Source organism: Hypomesus nipponensis, chromosome 26, assembly GCF_054491055.1.
Source record: "Hypomesus nipponensis isolate SF chromosome 26, ASM5449105v1, whole genome shotgun sequence".
NCBI classification, from domain to species: Eukaryota; Metazoa; Chordata; class Actinopteri; order Osmeriformes; family Osmeridae; genus Hypomesus; species Hypomesus nipponensis.
Window position 1 is genome coordinate 7787397 of NC_140386.1, and position 15104 is coordinate 7802500.

Sequence of the window (15104 nt, forward strand, 5' to 3'; positions counted from 1 at the left end):
GTAATCGGCCGGCACTCTTTCATTTGGCTCCGTAATGAAAGCAATCCCAGAGCTCGCTCACTCCAGCACACCTTCAGTAATGAGGCCCATCTCACCCTCCAACGCTCTCCCCCCCCCCCACCAGCCCCCCCACCCCCATCCCTCACCCCTCCTCACGTCTCTCAGCTCCCCCACCCCCATCCCTCACCCCTCCTCACGTCTCTCAGCTCCCCCCGTGTGTGGATCGTGGCGGGTTAAGACGTTCAGTTCTGGGCGCCGGGAGGCGAGTGGCAAACGAAACGCTGGGAATGTCCAAAGACATGACAGGGGACAGGATGTTTAGAAACAGCTTTAATACAGTACCACCGATGCTTCAGCACAGCTAGTAGAGAGACAGCACTGTCGTCCCCAGCGCCCTAATCAGAGACAACAAACAATCACACCGATTATAACACCGCCAGGCAAACAAAACTGATAACCCCCCCGAACTAACCCCTTCAGCGTGGCTCTCTGGGGAGTTATCTTCTAACCCTTTGGCTCCTCGCAGGAACACCGCTGTCAGCTGCCCGACGCCTCTGCCACGCAGGAACACGCACGGCTACGACGAGCACACACACACACACACACACAGCCTCGCGGTGCTACAGGACAGCGGGGCGGGCAGCCTATATGTGACACGGGGGGGGGGGGAGTTGACGGAACCAGCGAGCTTCTTGACACGGGACAGCGCTTCTCGACATGGCTACTCGACAAGACCGCAGAGTCAAATCAACAGTTACAATTGGCACATGGTTCAAGTCATCCCACGGCTGACCAGGTATGTTTGTGTGAAAGTCCAGTTGTGATTGGTTTAGCCAGTGTTGAACAGTACAGTACAGTACAGGGAACTTCTCTGATCCGGTATGGAGTTGACTGGTGCAGCTAGTTCACTGAGAAAACAATACAAAAATAATAACCTACTCCGTTTACCAAGGAGACACACAGGTGCAGACTTGAACCTGGTATCTCTTGGTGTGTAGTCAAGTGCTCTAACCACTGAGCCATACAGAGATGCCCCCTACTAGAGACCAGGTGCAACAGGAATTGCTGCTCAGGTGAATCTATTCCCAGACAAGGGAGAGTTGGCACAAGCGAAACGTGTGTGTGTGTGTGTGTGTGTGTGAGATCGAGGGCTCTGACAGGAAGCAAGCTGCTTCACAGACATAAATCCCCAGTCAAATGCCAGCACAGATGGTCTATTGGGTAGATCCCATAAACATTCAAGTCAATCAAGTCCAACGTCCAATTGTGATGCGATACAGGATTCTGGAACAGCGTCCCGGCCAATCAGAGAGTCTGCACCAGCACAGGGAAGAGGAGGGACAGGTGCTCGGCTCCTCTGATTGGTAGCTTGTGTGTGGTGTAGAAGTGGATGACCTCAGGAATGGTGTCGAAGGGAGGGCTGTTTTGGCCAAGGACGTATTTTCCATCCTTACACTGGGTGAACTTCATGTGCATGAACCCCTGACAGCTCCTGAGAGAGAGAGAGAGAGAGAGACAGAGAGAGAGACACAGAGAGAGAGACACAGAGAAACAGAGACACAGAGAGATAGAGAGAAGTAGAGAGAAGTAGAGGGAGAGAGCAAGACAGATGCACAAGATACATTACACATCATGGTCGCATAACTAAACGATAAAAAATGACAAGTCTGGAAATATAGCCTGCTTATTCCCACAAATTGGAAGGCGGAAGGATGGGAAGGAAGGGGGGGGGGTGGGGGGGAGTGATATGGAACGAGGGAGGGGAGTGATATGGATGGATGGGTGATGTAATAGCATGCCAGAGGAAAGACAAAGACAGCGATTAGATGGAGGGATGGGAGGTGGAGAGAGAGGGAGAGAGCGGGAGAGGGAAACAGAGCGCGTGCAGTAGGAGACGGAGCGCTGCACCTCCCCTTTAAGACCTGACAGCCCCTCATGATATATGTCTAATTATAGAAACAGAGGGAAAGACCGGGCGTTTAATTGGTTCACTAGGGCTACTAGGGTATTACAGAAAGTCAGATCGAAGAGTGGTCAAATCCCCAACACTTGCACCCCAAATAGTTACCATACACTATCTTTCTCTGTAGGTAAACAACAAGCCTTATCTGATTCACTTCCTGGTTCACTTCCTCATGTCAACAACCCGCTGTTGTTACTACGGAGGGGGCATCGACCAGGGCAGAGAAGTGTGGGTATTCCTCAGTGTAGATATTGTTGATGCAGGACTGGTCTGTGACTCTGCTTGGGTGGGTGCTGACTCACTCTGCCCGAGACGCTAGCTGTCACTTTGATTTGATCTCCATTCAACCATCTCCTGTGAGCTTCCCTCTCAGTCATTCAACACCAGGCCGCCTCTTTGTGGACACCACGGCTCTGCTTCCCCCCGGCCCCCTGGCCCTGCTTCCCCCCGGCCCCCTGGCCCCTCCACAGCAGCGCGGTCGCCGCAGTGCATGTCTGCCCATCTCGGCGCTCTGTCGACATCAAACTCGGTGTGTTCTGCTGTGCCAACCAGGATCTGCGACCGGGGGGGGGGGGGGCTGTGGAATTGTGCCTCTGTGTTGGTGGTGCACGCCAACTGAATCTCTCTGTCTCCCCTGCACCCCCATCCTCTCTCTCTCTCTCTCTCTGTCTCTCTCTCTCTCTCTGTCTCTCTCTCTCTCTCTCTGTCTCTCTCTCTCTCTGTCTCTGTCTCTCTCCCTGCCTCCCTCTCTGTCCCCTCTCTCGCTGTGTGTGGTCAAAACAGAAGGTGATTCATATTCATTAGTGATAATAGGGAGGCAGGCTGGCACTGTACTCTACCTGTCTGATTACAGAGAGCTAGGGAGGGAGGGAGGGGGGGGGAGAGGAGGGAGTGGGGAGGGAGGAAGGGAGGGAGGAAGGGGAGGAGGGAGTGGGGAGGGAGGGAGGGAGGGAGGGAGGGAGGGAGGGAGGGAGGGAGGGAGGGAGGGAGGGAGGGAGGGAGGGAGGGAGGGAGGGAGGGAGGGAGGGAGGGAGGGAGGGAGGGAGGGAGGGAGGGAGGGGGGTCACGGGAGACGTGGGGGGGGGGTTATGGATCACGATAGTAATTAGAAAGGATAGATTTGACCAGATAAGCAGTATTAAGGCGGGTGAAAGAGTATGGAGAGATAAATCAGTGTGCCAATGATCGAGGGAGGGAGGGGAGGAGAGGAGAGGAGAGGAGAGGAGAGGAGAGGAGAGGAGAGGAAGGGAGGGGAGGGGTAAGGGGAGGGGAGGGGAGGGGAGGGGAGGGGAGGGGAGGGGAGGGGAGGGGAGGGGAGGGGAGGGGAGGGGAGGGGAGGGGAGGGGAGGGGAGGGGAGGGGAGGGGAGAGACAGATGGGGACCGGAATATGTTACGGAGGGTCTTGTGGAAGCTTCAAAACAAGCACACACACACAGATCCGCAGGAAACATACAGAGTGCATTCAATCGAACCATAAAGTGGTTGATCCTTGAATGATTTAGACAATGCTCTACCATCTGACCTCTGTAAAGCTGTCTGGAAGTGCATTGCTGTTCAAGAGTGTGTGTGTGTGTGTGTGTGTGTGAGAGAGAGAGAGAGAGAGAGAGAGAAAGAAAGAGAGAGAGAGAGACAGAGGGAGAGAGGGGGAGAGTGGGAGATTGGGAGCTAGATTGAAGACGTGTGAGGGAATGAAAATCTATTTGTGTATGCAGATGGATGTCACGCTACCAGCAGCAGCTGTGTGCAGAAGATGCTAGATCTTTCATCCAGAGTCAGAGAGTGTGTGTCCTCCTACCGTAGAGACAGGGAGTAGTCTGAGCGGCTGGTCTCGCTGTTCCTCACCAGGTAGCTGCACTCCTTACACAGCGTCAGCAGGGCCTCAGCCTCAGAGCGAGACAGAGCCCCATGGTACCACCTGCCAACACAGCACCCAGAGAGAGAGAGAGAGGGGGAGAGAGAGAGGGAGAGAGAGAGGCGGGGTTTACTCTCCTCGTCATTTCCTGTGAGCTCTGAGAGGGCAAGGCCAGTGTCTGCTTCATCAACTCTCACCAAAGCTTAGTGAGGCTGTGGGCCCATTAGTGAGGCTGTGGCCCCATAAGGGCCCTTCAGAGAGCCTCACCAGGAAGTAATTAAGTAGGTTAACGAAGTAGGATGGTGAAGTAATGAAGTAGGTTGATGAAGTAGGATATTGAAGTAACAAAGTAGGTTGATGAAGTAGGATATTGAAGTAACAAAGTAGGTTGATGAAGTAGGATATTGAATCAGCATAATGGGATGGACCCGCTATAGTAATCCGGCGGTCTATAATCCAGCAAACATGAACATTTCTCCTCGAAGACAAAACGCCACTGTCTCAGAAGCCAGATATTCTGGAGACTGGAACCTGGATGCTTGCATCCCCATTAAGATCCCACAACAGGCTTGACCTGAATGGACTTGATTACATACACCTGTTTCTCCAATGCCAGAGTGGCGTCCACTCTCTCGCCCAGCAGGGGGTTGTGGGGGTCGGAGGGCAGGCGGAACTTCCCCCCTCCTCCCTCCAGGGGGCAGGACCTGGGGGGGCGCAACCTCTCTGTAGGAGACGAAGACCTGTCCCACTCTGCTCCTTCAAACTGCACTGTTCACACACACACGGGGAAAGAGGAAGACGGAGAACGAGTCAAGTATAGTGTTTACATGTGTGTGATTGCAGGGCAGCGCTCGGAGCGGAGCAGGGTAAGCAGTGGTGGGGCAGACGGAGGGCAGCCGTGCTGGAGGGCGGGGCAGGGCAGGGTAGGTCGCTCTCTAAGGGGGAGACGCTGGGGAGAGCAGGTCCTCATCTGACATCATCATCATCGTCGTCATCATCATCCTGTTGCAGTGTGTGGCTCCAGGGTAGATGTGCAGGGTGACCTAACACAGAGAGGCAAGGGAGCTGTAGCCATGGAGCACCCCGGGTTTCTGGGTAATGGCAGACTGAGGGCCCTGAGGGTGACAACTACGGCGCTAGAGAGAGAGAGAGAGAGAGAGATATGGAGAGAGAGAGAGGGTAGGACAGAGAGAGGGTTGGAGAGAGAGGGAGAGCTAAAGGGTGAAAGAGAGAGATGGAGAGAGAGAGATATGGAGAGAGACATGGAGAGAGATAACTGGAGAGAGAGAAGAGAGCTGGGGAGGGAGAGCGCCTGCCAGGGGTCAGGGAGGGGTCAGGGAGGGGTCAGGACCGCTGCAGGTCCCTGAGGGGGTCACGTCAGGCTGGGGAGAGGAGGAGGGGGGGGAGGGGGCGAGCGGTCGTTCAGGGCGAGAGAGGGTCAGAGGTCACCTGGCTCTCTCAGGGAGGGGTCGTCCTCCAGCTGGCCCACAGGGGGGGGCCACGGCAGCTCGGCCTGCTCCGTCATCTCTGGGGCCAGAGCGAGACGGGGCCCACGGGGGGGAGACAAGAGCGGAGGGACGTTAGAGGAGAGGGTGGGAGAACGTGCCCGAGCACCCGTAGAACCACAGATAGTTATTGAGGGAGTGGAGAGCGAGCGAGAGAGACAGAGAGACCCAAAAAACAGGAGAAGAGAGAGGGAGAAAGAGAGAGGAGACACATACCAAGAGACAGAAATAGAGGGAGAGAGAGTGGCCGTGGGGGAGGAAGGAGGAGAGGCGTCGAGATGGTCACGGAAACAGGACCTGCCCAGTCTCCCAGAGAGGAACCCACTGATTAGCCACCACAGAGTGCCTACTACTCCTTACACACACACACACACTATTACACACCCATACCAGAGGACAGACAGACACACACACACACACACACTATTACACACCCATACCAGAGGACAGACAGACACACACACACACACACTCACACACCCATACCAGAGGACAGACAGACACACACACACACACTCACACGCCCATACCAGAGGACTTACAAACACACACACACACTATCACACACCCATACCAGAGGACAGACAGACACACACACACACACACTCACACGCCCATACCAGAGGACTTACAAACACACACACACACTATCACACACCCATACCAGAGGACAGACAGACACACACACACACACACTCACACACCCATACCAGAGGACTTACAAACACACACACACACTATCACACACCCATACCAGAGGACTTACAAACACACACACACACTATCACACACCCATACCAGAGGACAGACAGACACACACACACACACTCACTATTACACACCCATACCAGAGGACAGACACACACACACACACTATCACACACCCATACAAAAGGACGGACAGACACACACACACACACTCACTATCACACACCCATACCAGAGGACAGACAGACACACACACACACACTCACTATTACACACCCATACCAGAGGACAGACAGACACACACACACACTATCACACACCCATACCAGAGGACTTACAAACACACACACACACTCACACACCCATACCAGAGGACAGACAGACACACACACACACACTCACACACCCATACAAAAGGACGGACACACACACACACATTGGAAAAGGGATTACAAAACAAATAAAAGGAGAGGAGGGAAGACATCTTAATGAGCTGACAAATCCAAAGACCCCCCAGGTCTGTGACATCAAAGGGCGAGTGAACGAACGTTTGGAGAGAGCCCCCCCCCCCCCCCCCCCTGGTTAATTATTGAGCAGGCAGACACACTCCGCCACTTTCTCCGGCACGCCGTGAATTATTGATGGGTGGTGCAGCACAATGGCCCCATCTGGAGCACCTTCGCCCTTCTGAAGCCACGATTAAAGAAATGACCCCGCTCCCCCCTCACACGCACACACGTCACCCAGGATCACAGGCTCACTGACCTCACACACACACACACACACAGAGAGGTGGGAGAGAGTGGTGTAAAGAGGGAGGAAACAGAGGAGAGGGAGGAGGGAGCGGAAGGAAGGAAGGAGGGAGAGATGGAGCTGGGTGCCGTGACTTTGAGTTCACAGTTAACCGGAAAATTCCGACAGAATTCCTGCGTTTTATCTCCTCAGTTTACCAGACTGTCTCCGAGGCCAAGGACGTAATCCAACAATATTTAAGCAAAGTGTGTGCGTGTGTGAGAGAGAGAGAGAGAGAGACAGGGAGACAGACAGGAAGAGAGAAAAAGAGAGAGACAGGGAGAGAGACAGGGAGAGACAAAGAGAGACAGAGACAGACAGGGAGAGACAGAGAGAGACAGGGAGAGAGACAGAGAGAGACAGGGAGAGACAGGGAGAGAGACAGGGAGAGAGACAGGGAGAGAGACAGGGAGAGACAGGGAGAGACAGAGAGAGACAGGGAAAGAGACAGAGAGAGACAGGGAAAGAGACAGAGAGAGACAGGGAGAGAGAGCTCCAAGTGCTCTTTGTGAAACAAGTGCTCTTCCAGCGTGTCCGAGCAGCGTGCGCTTCCATCTGTGTGTTTGCGAGCTGCTTCTGTCGACGGTGAAACACTAACGCTGAACACACTGCATTGCAACCCCCTCCTGACATCACCTCAGCCTCCCACCTCGCATGTCAGCACTCGTCACGGTGACAAAGGGCAGGAAATGACCCCCCCTGGCCCAACTGACCCCCCACTGGGCCCTGCACACACACACACACACACACCCACAGGGGTAACATCTGGGCTCTATTTCATTGTAACAGGAACCTGTGGCTCAGATCAGAGCAAAACCTTCCCCCTCTCCCGTTCACGGAGAAGTCTGAAACAAGCCCTAGTCTGACAGAGGGGGAGAAAGATGGAGACAAAGAAAAGATGGATAGGGGCACAACGACATACAAAAGAATATACCGGAAAAAGGGCTGCAAAGCCTGGATTAGCATAATGAGAGCGCTGCTTTATAAACTCGAGCCTCAATTTGGAAGCAGTTGGCAACAGGTGCAAGCAATCAAATAATTAGAGGTCTGGTAAAATCCCAATATTCCAAGTACAGCACTTAACAGAAATTAATTTATGTTTCTGTGGGGGGGGGGAAAAATCCTATTTACATTTCATCTGAAATATAGACTGGCGGTGTTCCCAAGAAGGAAGCCATTATTCTCCTTCAATAGACTTAACTATCCTTAAATGAATCAGGAAGAATGAGACCCAGTGAGCGTGTTTAGGAAGACATCTGCCTGTCTCCCCCTGTCTCCCCCGGTCTCCCCTTGTCTTCCCCGGTCTCCCCCTGTCTCCCCCGGTCTTCCCCGGACACAAAGCCCCTCTGTTGTTGCAACCAGCTCCCCTACAGCCAGAGACAATTAACACCTTCTGTCAGTGAGACACACACCCATTCACACAGGCCTTGTACCCTCAGATGGGTTTACAACCAGTCAGACCGCAGGAAGGACCCCGGCGTCGCTCGAGGCTGCTGCTCTTGGTATTCCTATTGTGTCGATGAACACGCACGTCTGATCATTTTTACCATTGTTCATTTTTAAAAGCTTGAAATTTCCCTTCCCTTCCTCTTCAGAGCCGTGGCTGTTTGTCGAGGGCCGTGCATCTCTCTCTCTCTCTCCACCTCTTTCTTTCGACCACCCTCTCTCCCCCCCCCCCACTCCTTGTAAGTGGGGCATTATCTCGCCCTCCGCTGCTTCCCTCCTCCCCTCCTCGCACTCTCTCCCTTCCCTCCTCGCCCCTCTCTCCCTTCCCCTCTCCCCTCCATCCAGCTCACTTCAGGGAGAGCAATTCGCTGAGGACGTGTCTTTTCATTAGCGTCGGTCATGCTTCACACGGAGAGAGGGGCGAGAGAGAGAGGTGAGGATAGAGAGAGAGAGAGAGAGAGAGAGAGAGAGAGAGAGAGAGAGAGAGAGAGAGAGAGAGAGAGAGAGAGAGAGAGAGACAGAGAGAGACAGAGAGAGAGAGAGAGAGAGAGAGAGAGAGAGAGAGAGAGAGAGAGAGAGAGAGAGAGAGAGAGAGAGAGAGAGAGAGAGAGAGAGAGAGAGAGAGAGAGTGAATAATTGGAAATGTCCCCACAGCCAGTAAATTGATGGAGAGGCCCGTCAGGTACCCCCAGGGTCTGCTTCCAGACCAGGGGCACGCCAGCCCCAGAAACATCCTCTCCAGCAGCCCTCACGCTCAGGAGCCCACACGGAGAGGGAACAAAGACACCAGGCTGAAGCCAGCACAGTGTCCCAGACAATGGGCCTCTGTTCACGTGAGGGAAAAGATCTTACACGACCCCTGCCTGAAAATGGAGCTCATCACAAAACACTCACGACAATGACCAACGCTCAGTCTTGTCAGTCACTTTGATCAAAGATGCGCGGTGGCTCATGTAAAACCCACTCATCTACTCATTAGACAGCGGCTGGCAGTGGGCAAATGGCACTTCTCCTTTCATTAGCTCAGTAATTGGTGTTGAACGGCTTCAGGGCCTATCTCTGACTGTAGGCCGGGTCAATAGTCTCTAGGAATTGATGGCAGCTGGGACTGGGTGGAGGACGGTATCGTGAAAGCTTTTGTAGTGTTCTAATGAGAACCTGCTGGACCGAAGGAGAGGGTGTGTGGGGGGATGGTGGGTGGGGGGGGAGGTTGGGTTACCAGGCTACAGGTCCGTGAAGCTGCCTTCATATTGTTTATCGTCTCGTCACACACCGATCTCTTTCCCCCCCTCGGAGACAGGGAGAGAGAGAGAGACAGGGAAAGAGACAGGGAGAGAGAGAGAGACAGGGAAAGAGACAGGGAGAGAGAGAGAGACAGGGAAAGAGACAGGGAGAGAGAGAGAGACAGGGAAAGAGACAAGGAGAGAGAGAGAGACAGGGAAAGAGACAGGGAGAGAGACAGGGAGAGAGAGACAGAGAGAGAGAGACAGGGGGAAGAGGGGGAGAGAGAGACAGGGAGAGAAACAGAGAGAGACAGGGAGAGAGACAGAGAGACAGGGAGAGAGACAGGGAAAGAGACAGAGAGACAGGGAGAGAAAGAGAGAGACAGGGAGAGACAGAGACAGGGAGAGAGAGAGACAGGGAGAGAGACAGTGCGCTAGCCGCAATGCCAAGTCACAGCGGCGCCTCCCACCCAGTGTAGAATCTCTAATCCTCCTAATTGTTTGCGAGGGATTTTAGGGGGATTAGAATTAGCACCCACAACATGAGGAAGACAGCCATTGTGGAGTACTCAGTGGTAGACACACAGCCATACTCACATTCATGTGCTCTCTCTGTCTCTCTCTCTCTCTCTCTCTCTCTCTCTCTCTCTCTCTCTCTCTCTCTGTCTCTCTCTCTCTCTCTCTCTCTCTCTCTCTCTCTCTCTCTCTCTGTCTCTGTCTCTCTCTCTGTCTCTCTGTCTCTCTTTCTCTCTCTGTCTCTCTCTTTCTCTGTCTCTCTCTCACACACACACACACAGACACACAAACACACATCCTCCTCTCACTGCTCTGTGAGGTGGCTGTTAATAATGAGCCTGGAGGGGTGATGATGGGGTAGTGGGGGGGGGGGGGGTGAGAGGTGTGTGTATGGGGTGTGTTTGAGAGCTGAGTGTGTGATGTGTGTGTGTGTGGGGTGAGCGTGTAAGGGGGTCGGCTATGAGGTGTGTGTGTGTGTGTGTGTTGTGTGTGTGAAATGTGTGATGTGTGTGTGTGGAGGATGGAGCGGAGGGGCTGTTGACAGAACATGATGGAGCCCCGCCCCCTAGGGTGGTTTATCTGAGCGTGTGTCACATCGGCAGGGGTGGGGGGGGGGGGGGGGTGAGGGGAGGGGAGGGAGGGGAGGGGGCAGCCCTGTCACCACCCGCAGAGGGATTGTAAGGGCGGGGGGGGGGGGAAGCCTCGGTGAAGGAGAGGGTGTCAGCAGGTGAGTGATTACACCCTGCCACAGTGGCCTCGACTCCCCCTGCCTCACCCTCACCTCACCCCTCCTCAACACCCCCCTGCGTACCCCCCCCCCCCCTCGCCTACCCTCCCCAGCCGCCGCCCGGCCAATTAATCCTCACTCCAGCCTCCTCCTCTTCTCTGAAGAGCAGCGGCTCCACAAACATCCGTTGAGCGCCCGTTGAATCTGCCGTAACCTTGGCCATAACCTCCACTCCGCTCTCTCCTCTCTCTCTCTCTCTCTCTCTCTCTCTCTCTCTCTCTCTCTCTCTCTCTCTCTCTCTCTCCCCTCTCTCTCTCTCCCCTCTCTCTCTCTCCAGTCCGCTCTTCAACTGGTGCCAAGTGCAACCATGCAAACTCTGCCTAGCAACGCACCAGTTGTGGGAATATGGATTAAATGTGAGACTGGAACAATGTTTCATCTCGCTCTACCAGCAGGGCCAGTCAGCGGTGCATGGTCAGACAGGCCGGGGCTGCTGTCTCTGTCCTGGTCTCTGTCCTAGTCTGTGTCCTGGTCTCTGTCCTGGTCTGTGTCCTAGTCTGTGTCCTAGTCTCTGTCCTGGTCTCTGTCCTGGTCTGTGTCCTAGTCTCTGTCCTGGTCTCTGTCCTGGTCTGTGTCCTGGTCTGTGTCCTGGTCTGTGTCCTGGTCTGTGTCCTAGTCTGTGTCCTGGTCTCTGTCCTGGTCTCTGTCCTGGTCTGTGTCCTAGTCTCTGTCCTGGTCTCTGTCCTGGTCTGTGTCCTGGTCTCTGTCCTGGTCTCTGTCCTGGTCTGTGTCCTGGTCTCTGTCCTGGTCTCTGTCCTGGTCTGTGTCCTGGTCTGTGTCCTGGTCTCTGTCCTGGTCTGTGTCCTAGTCTGTGTCCTGGTCTCTGTCCTGGTCTCTGTCCTGGTCTCTGTCCTGGTCTGTGTCCTGGTCTGTGTCCTGGTCTGTGTCCTAGTCTGTGTCCTAGTCTGTGTCCTAGTCTGTGTCCTGGTCTCTGTCCTAGTCTGTGTCCTAGTCTGTGTCCTAGTCTGTGTCCTGGTCTCTGTCCTAGTCTGTGTGCTAGTCTGTGTTCTGGTCTCTGTCCTGGTATCTGTCCTGGTCTGTGTCCTAGTCTGTGTCCTAGTCTTTGTCCTAGTCTGTGTCCTGGTCTCTGTCCTGGTCTCTGTCCTGGTCTGTGTCCTGGTCTCTGTCCTGGTCTCTGTTCTAGTCTGTGTCCTGGTCTGTGTCCTAGTCTGTGTTCTAGTCTGTGTCCTGGTCTGTGTCCTAGTCTGTGTTCTGGTCTGTGTTCTGGTCTGTGTTCTGGTCTGTGTGCTAGTCTGTGTTCTGGTCTGTGCTCTGGTCTGTGTCCTAGTCTGTGTCCTAGTCTGTGTCCTGGTCTGTGTTCTGGTCTGTGTCCTAGTCTGTGTCCTGGTCTGTGTCCTAGTCTGTGTCCTGGTCTCTGTCCTGGTCTCTGTCCTGGTCTGTGTCCTGGTCTCTGTTCTAGTCTGTGTCCTAGTCTGTGTCCTAGTCTGTGTCCTAGTCTGTGTCCTGGTCTCTGTCCTGGTCTGTGTCCTAGTCTGTGTTCTGGTCTGTGCTCTGGTCTGTGTCCTGGTCAGTGCTCTGGTATGTGTCCTGGTCTCTGTCCTAGTCTGTGTCCTGGTCTGTGTCCTGGTCTCTGTCCTGGTCTCTGTCCTAGTCTGTGTCCTGGTCTGTGTCCTAGTCTGTGTCCTAGTCTGTGTCCTGGTCTGTGTCCTAGTCTGTGTCCTGGTCTGTGTCCTAGTCTGTGTCCTAGTCTGTGTCCTGGTCTGTGTCCTGGTCTGTGTCCTAGTCTGTGTCCTGGTCTGTGTCCTAGTCTGTGTCCTGGTCTCTGTCCTGGTCTCTGTCCTGGTCTGTGTCCTGGTCTCTGTTCTAGTCTGTGTCCTAGTCTGTGTCCTAGTCTGTGTCCTAGTCTGTGTCCTGGTCTCTGTCCTGGTCTGTGTCCTAGTCTGTGTTCTGGTCTGTGCTCTGGTCTGTGTCCTGGTCAGTGCTCTGGTATGTGTCCTGGTCTCTGTCCTAGTCTGTGTCCTGGTCTGTGTCCTGGTCTCTGTCCTGGTCTCTGTCCTAGTCTGTGTCCTGGTCTGTGTCCTAGTCTGTGTCCTAGTCTGTGTCCTGGTCTGTGTCCTAGTCTGTGTCCTGGTCTGTGTCCTAGTCTGTGTCCTAGTCTGTGTCCTGGTCTGTGTGCTAGTCTGTGTCCTGGTCTGTGTCCTAGTCTGTGTCCTAGTCTGTGTCCTGGTCTGTGTCCTAGTCTGTGTCCTGGTCTGTGTTCTGGTCTGTGTCCTAGTCTGTGTTCTGGTCTGTGCTCTGGTCTGTGTCCTGGTCAGTGCTCTGGTATGTGTTCCAGAGCAGATGTGTGGAACCAGCAGTCCTAGGATCAGCGCTACAGAACTTCCCCTCCGGCACTTTCTAACAGTACTGTAAGCAGTCCTGTCCAGAAGTGCACATTCTGCTGTGTGGACGAGGAGCGTTTCAGCTGGCTGGCAGGAACAACAGCCCATCCTGTTCACTCCCCCACCCCCAAACCCCCAACACCTCCCCTCTCCACTCCCCTCCCCTCTCCCCTCCCCCCCCTCACCCCTCCCTCCCTCTCTTGGTGTTAGTTACGGTGTCTGTTTAGTGGTCCTGAGCTAATGTGATTGGAGCGTGTCCATAGTGTGTGTTTGTCGTGTGCAGAACTCTGCTCTGTCGACCGCCCGCTTTATTAGCTCCGGATCAGTCATGCGCGTGTGAGCGTGTAATTAACTGAGAGGAGAGGAGAAGAGAGGAGGGAGGAGGGAGGGGGGAGGGAGGGAGGGAGAACATAAAAAGGGGTGAGGGAGGAAGAGAGAGTTGATTTATTTGCTCGTCACCTTGACCCTCTGACTTGTGGATGCAGCTCAATTACCCAGACAAGGCCTGATGGGGGCTGCTTAGATCTACTGTCTTCATTGGCTCTCTTTGTGCACCCAGCACACACACACACACACACACACAGATTCACACACCCACAGGTTCACACATACACACACGCAGGTTCACATGCACACACACACAAAACCCCACACTGGTAGGCACAAACATACACACACTTGCATCAAACACACACACACACACACACACAACTGGAAAATGCATTGACATTTGCTACACGCAGTGCAAAGTAACACCCAGCATGGTTCAGCTAGCAGTATGGGCCAAGCCAAGTGAGAATATCCAGAGTGTGTGTGCTGTGTTAGCCAAGTAGACAGAGGGAGGCTGTGTGTGTTGACGTCTACACGCTCACTACCTGCAAAGGCTTTCGAGATGTTGTCCTTCTTCCACTCCCAGGGCTGGTCGTACTCATCCGCAGGCCTCTCGTCGTCCTGAGGTAGCCTGCTCTCCCTGCTCTCCTCCTGGGGGTCTGCGTACCCGAGCCCCAGGCCCAGGCCCAGAGGCCGGCCTCGCTCATCCTCGTAGGGAGTGTCGTACAGCTGAACCTCACCCCGCGACCGGCCGCTTCCTGGACCGCGCTGCAGCTCTGTTACAGATCACACACACACACGAGTAGGTTTGACGTGAACAGCTGTAGAAAGAAAAACGCCCGATCGAAAACAGAATTGAGAAATTGGTTTGAATGGTGAGCCAAGTGCATCGGCTCCACCAACTATGACAAAATTCCTGTGGAGTGGCAACACGACTTCAGATTGGGGGAGAGACTAATGATGTTTGCACAGCTTGCCGGAGGCTCAGTGCATCATATGAGGGGCTTAGCCAAGCCTGGGCTAGACACGAAGCAACCAGGCAACAGCAGCAACACCCTCCTCCACCCTCTCCTCTTTCCTCTCCTCCCCTCCTCTCCTCCACTCCACCCTCTCTCCCCTCCCCTCTCCTCCCCCCTCTCTCCTCTCCTCTCCTTCCCTCCTCCACTCCACCCTCTCTCCCCTCCATCCTCTTCTTCCTTCTCCCCTCCCCTCCACCCTCCCTCCCTTCCACCCACCACCATCCCCGCCTCTCCTCCCCTCTCCCCTCCACCCCTGCAGCTATCTGGTACACATCACCACAGTAGCTAGCAAACACACAGCACAGCGCTTCTCATTAGCATGTTTTTCGCTACCTCTGTGTGGGCCGCGTTCTCCAAACACGATTCCCAACACCTGCGCACACCACAAAGCATGACCTTGAGGTAAAAACTCTGATATGAATCATTGACTGACCATAATGCCAGAGTATGCACCTCTAAAACAACCAGTGTCGATAGCAGCCTTACTTTAGCAACCAAACGTTCTTCATATCAGACGTAAGACTTGCCTCATGTGACAGGGGACAGAGTGCTGGAGCTCAATGGTAGGGTCGACGGAAAGCAAGCGCCAACTTTAACCTTCAGACTACACACTGCTATTG

General features: G+C 54.3%; 1 protein-coding gene across 2 annotated transcripts in view; it reads right to left on the reverse strand.

Annotated features, from left to right (window-relative positions):
* Positions 1-315: 315 nt before the first annotated feature.
* The window catches only part of shdb (Src homology 2 domain containing transforming protein D, b), a 20667-nt gene continuing 5878 nt past the window's right edge, over positions 316-15104 (reverse strand). Inside the window, exons 4-8 of one of the 2 annotated variants that reach the window (XM_084692964.1) lie at positions 14011-14241; positions 5266-5343; positions 4413-4584; positions 3760-3879; positions 316-1492 (exon numbers count right to left, since the gene is read on the reverse strand). In XM_084692964.1, the coding sequence (XP_084549090.1) occupies positions 1306-1492; positions 3760-3879; positions 4413-4584; positions 5266-5343; positions 14011-14241 (788 nt within the window). In that variant the 3' untranslated portion in view covers positions 316-1305. The remainder of the gene's footprint in view (positions 1493-3759; positions 3880-4412; positions 4585-5265; positions 5344-14010; positions 14242-15104) is intronic. The other variant, XM_084692963.1, reaches the window with a different exon arrangement.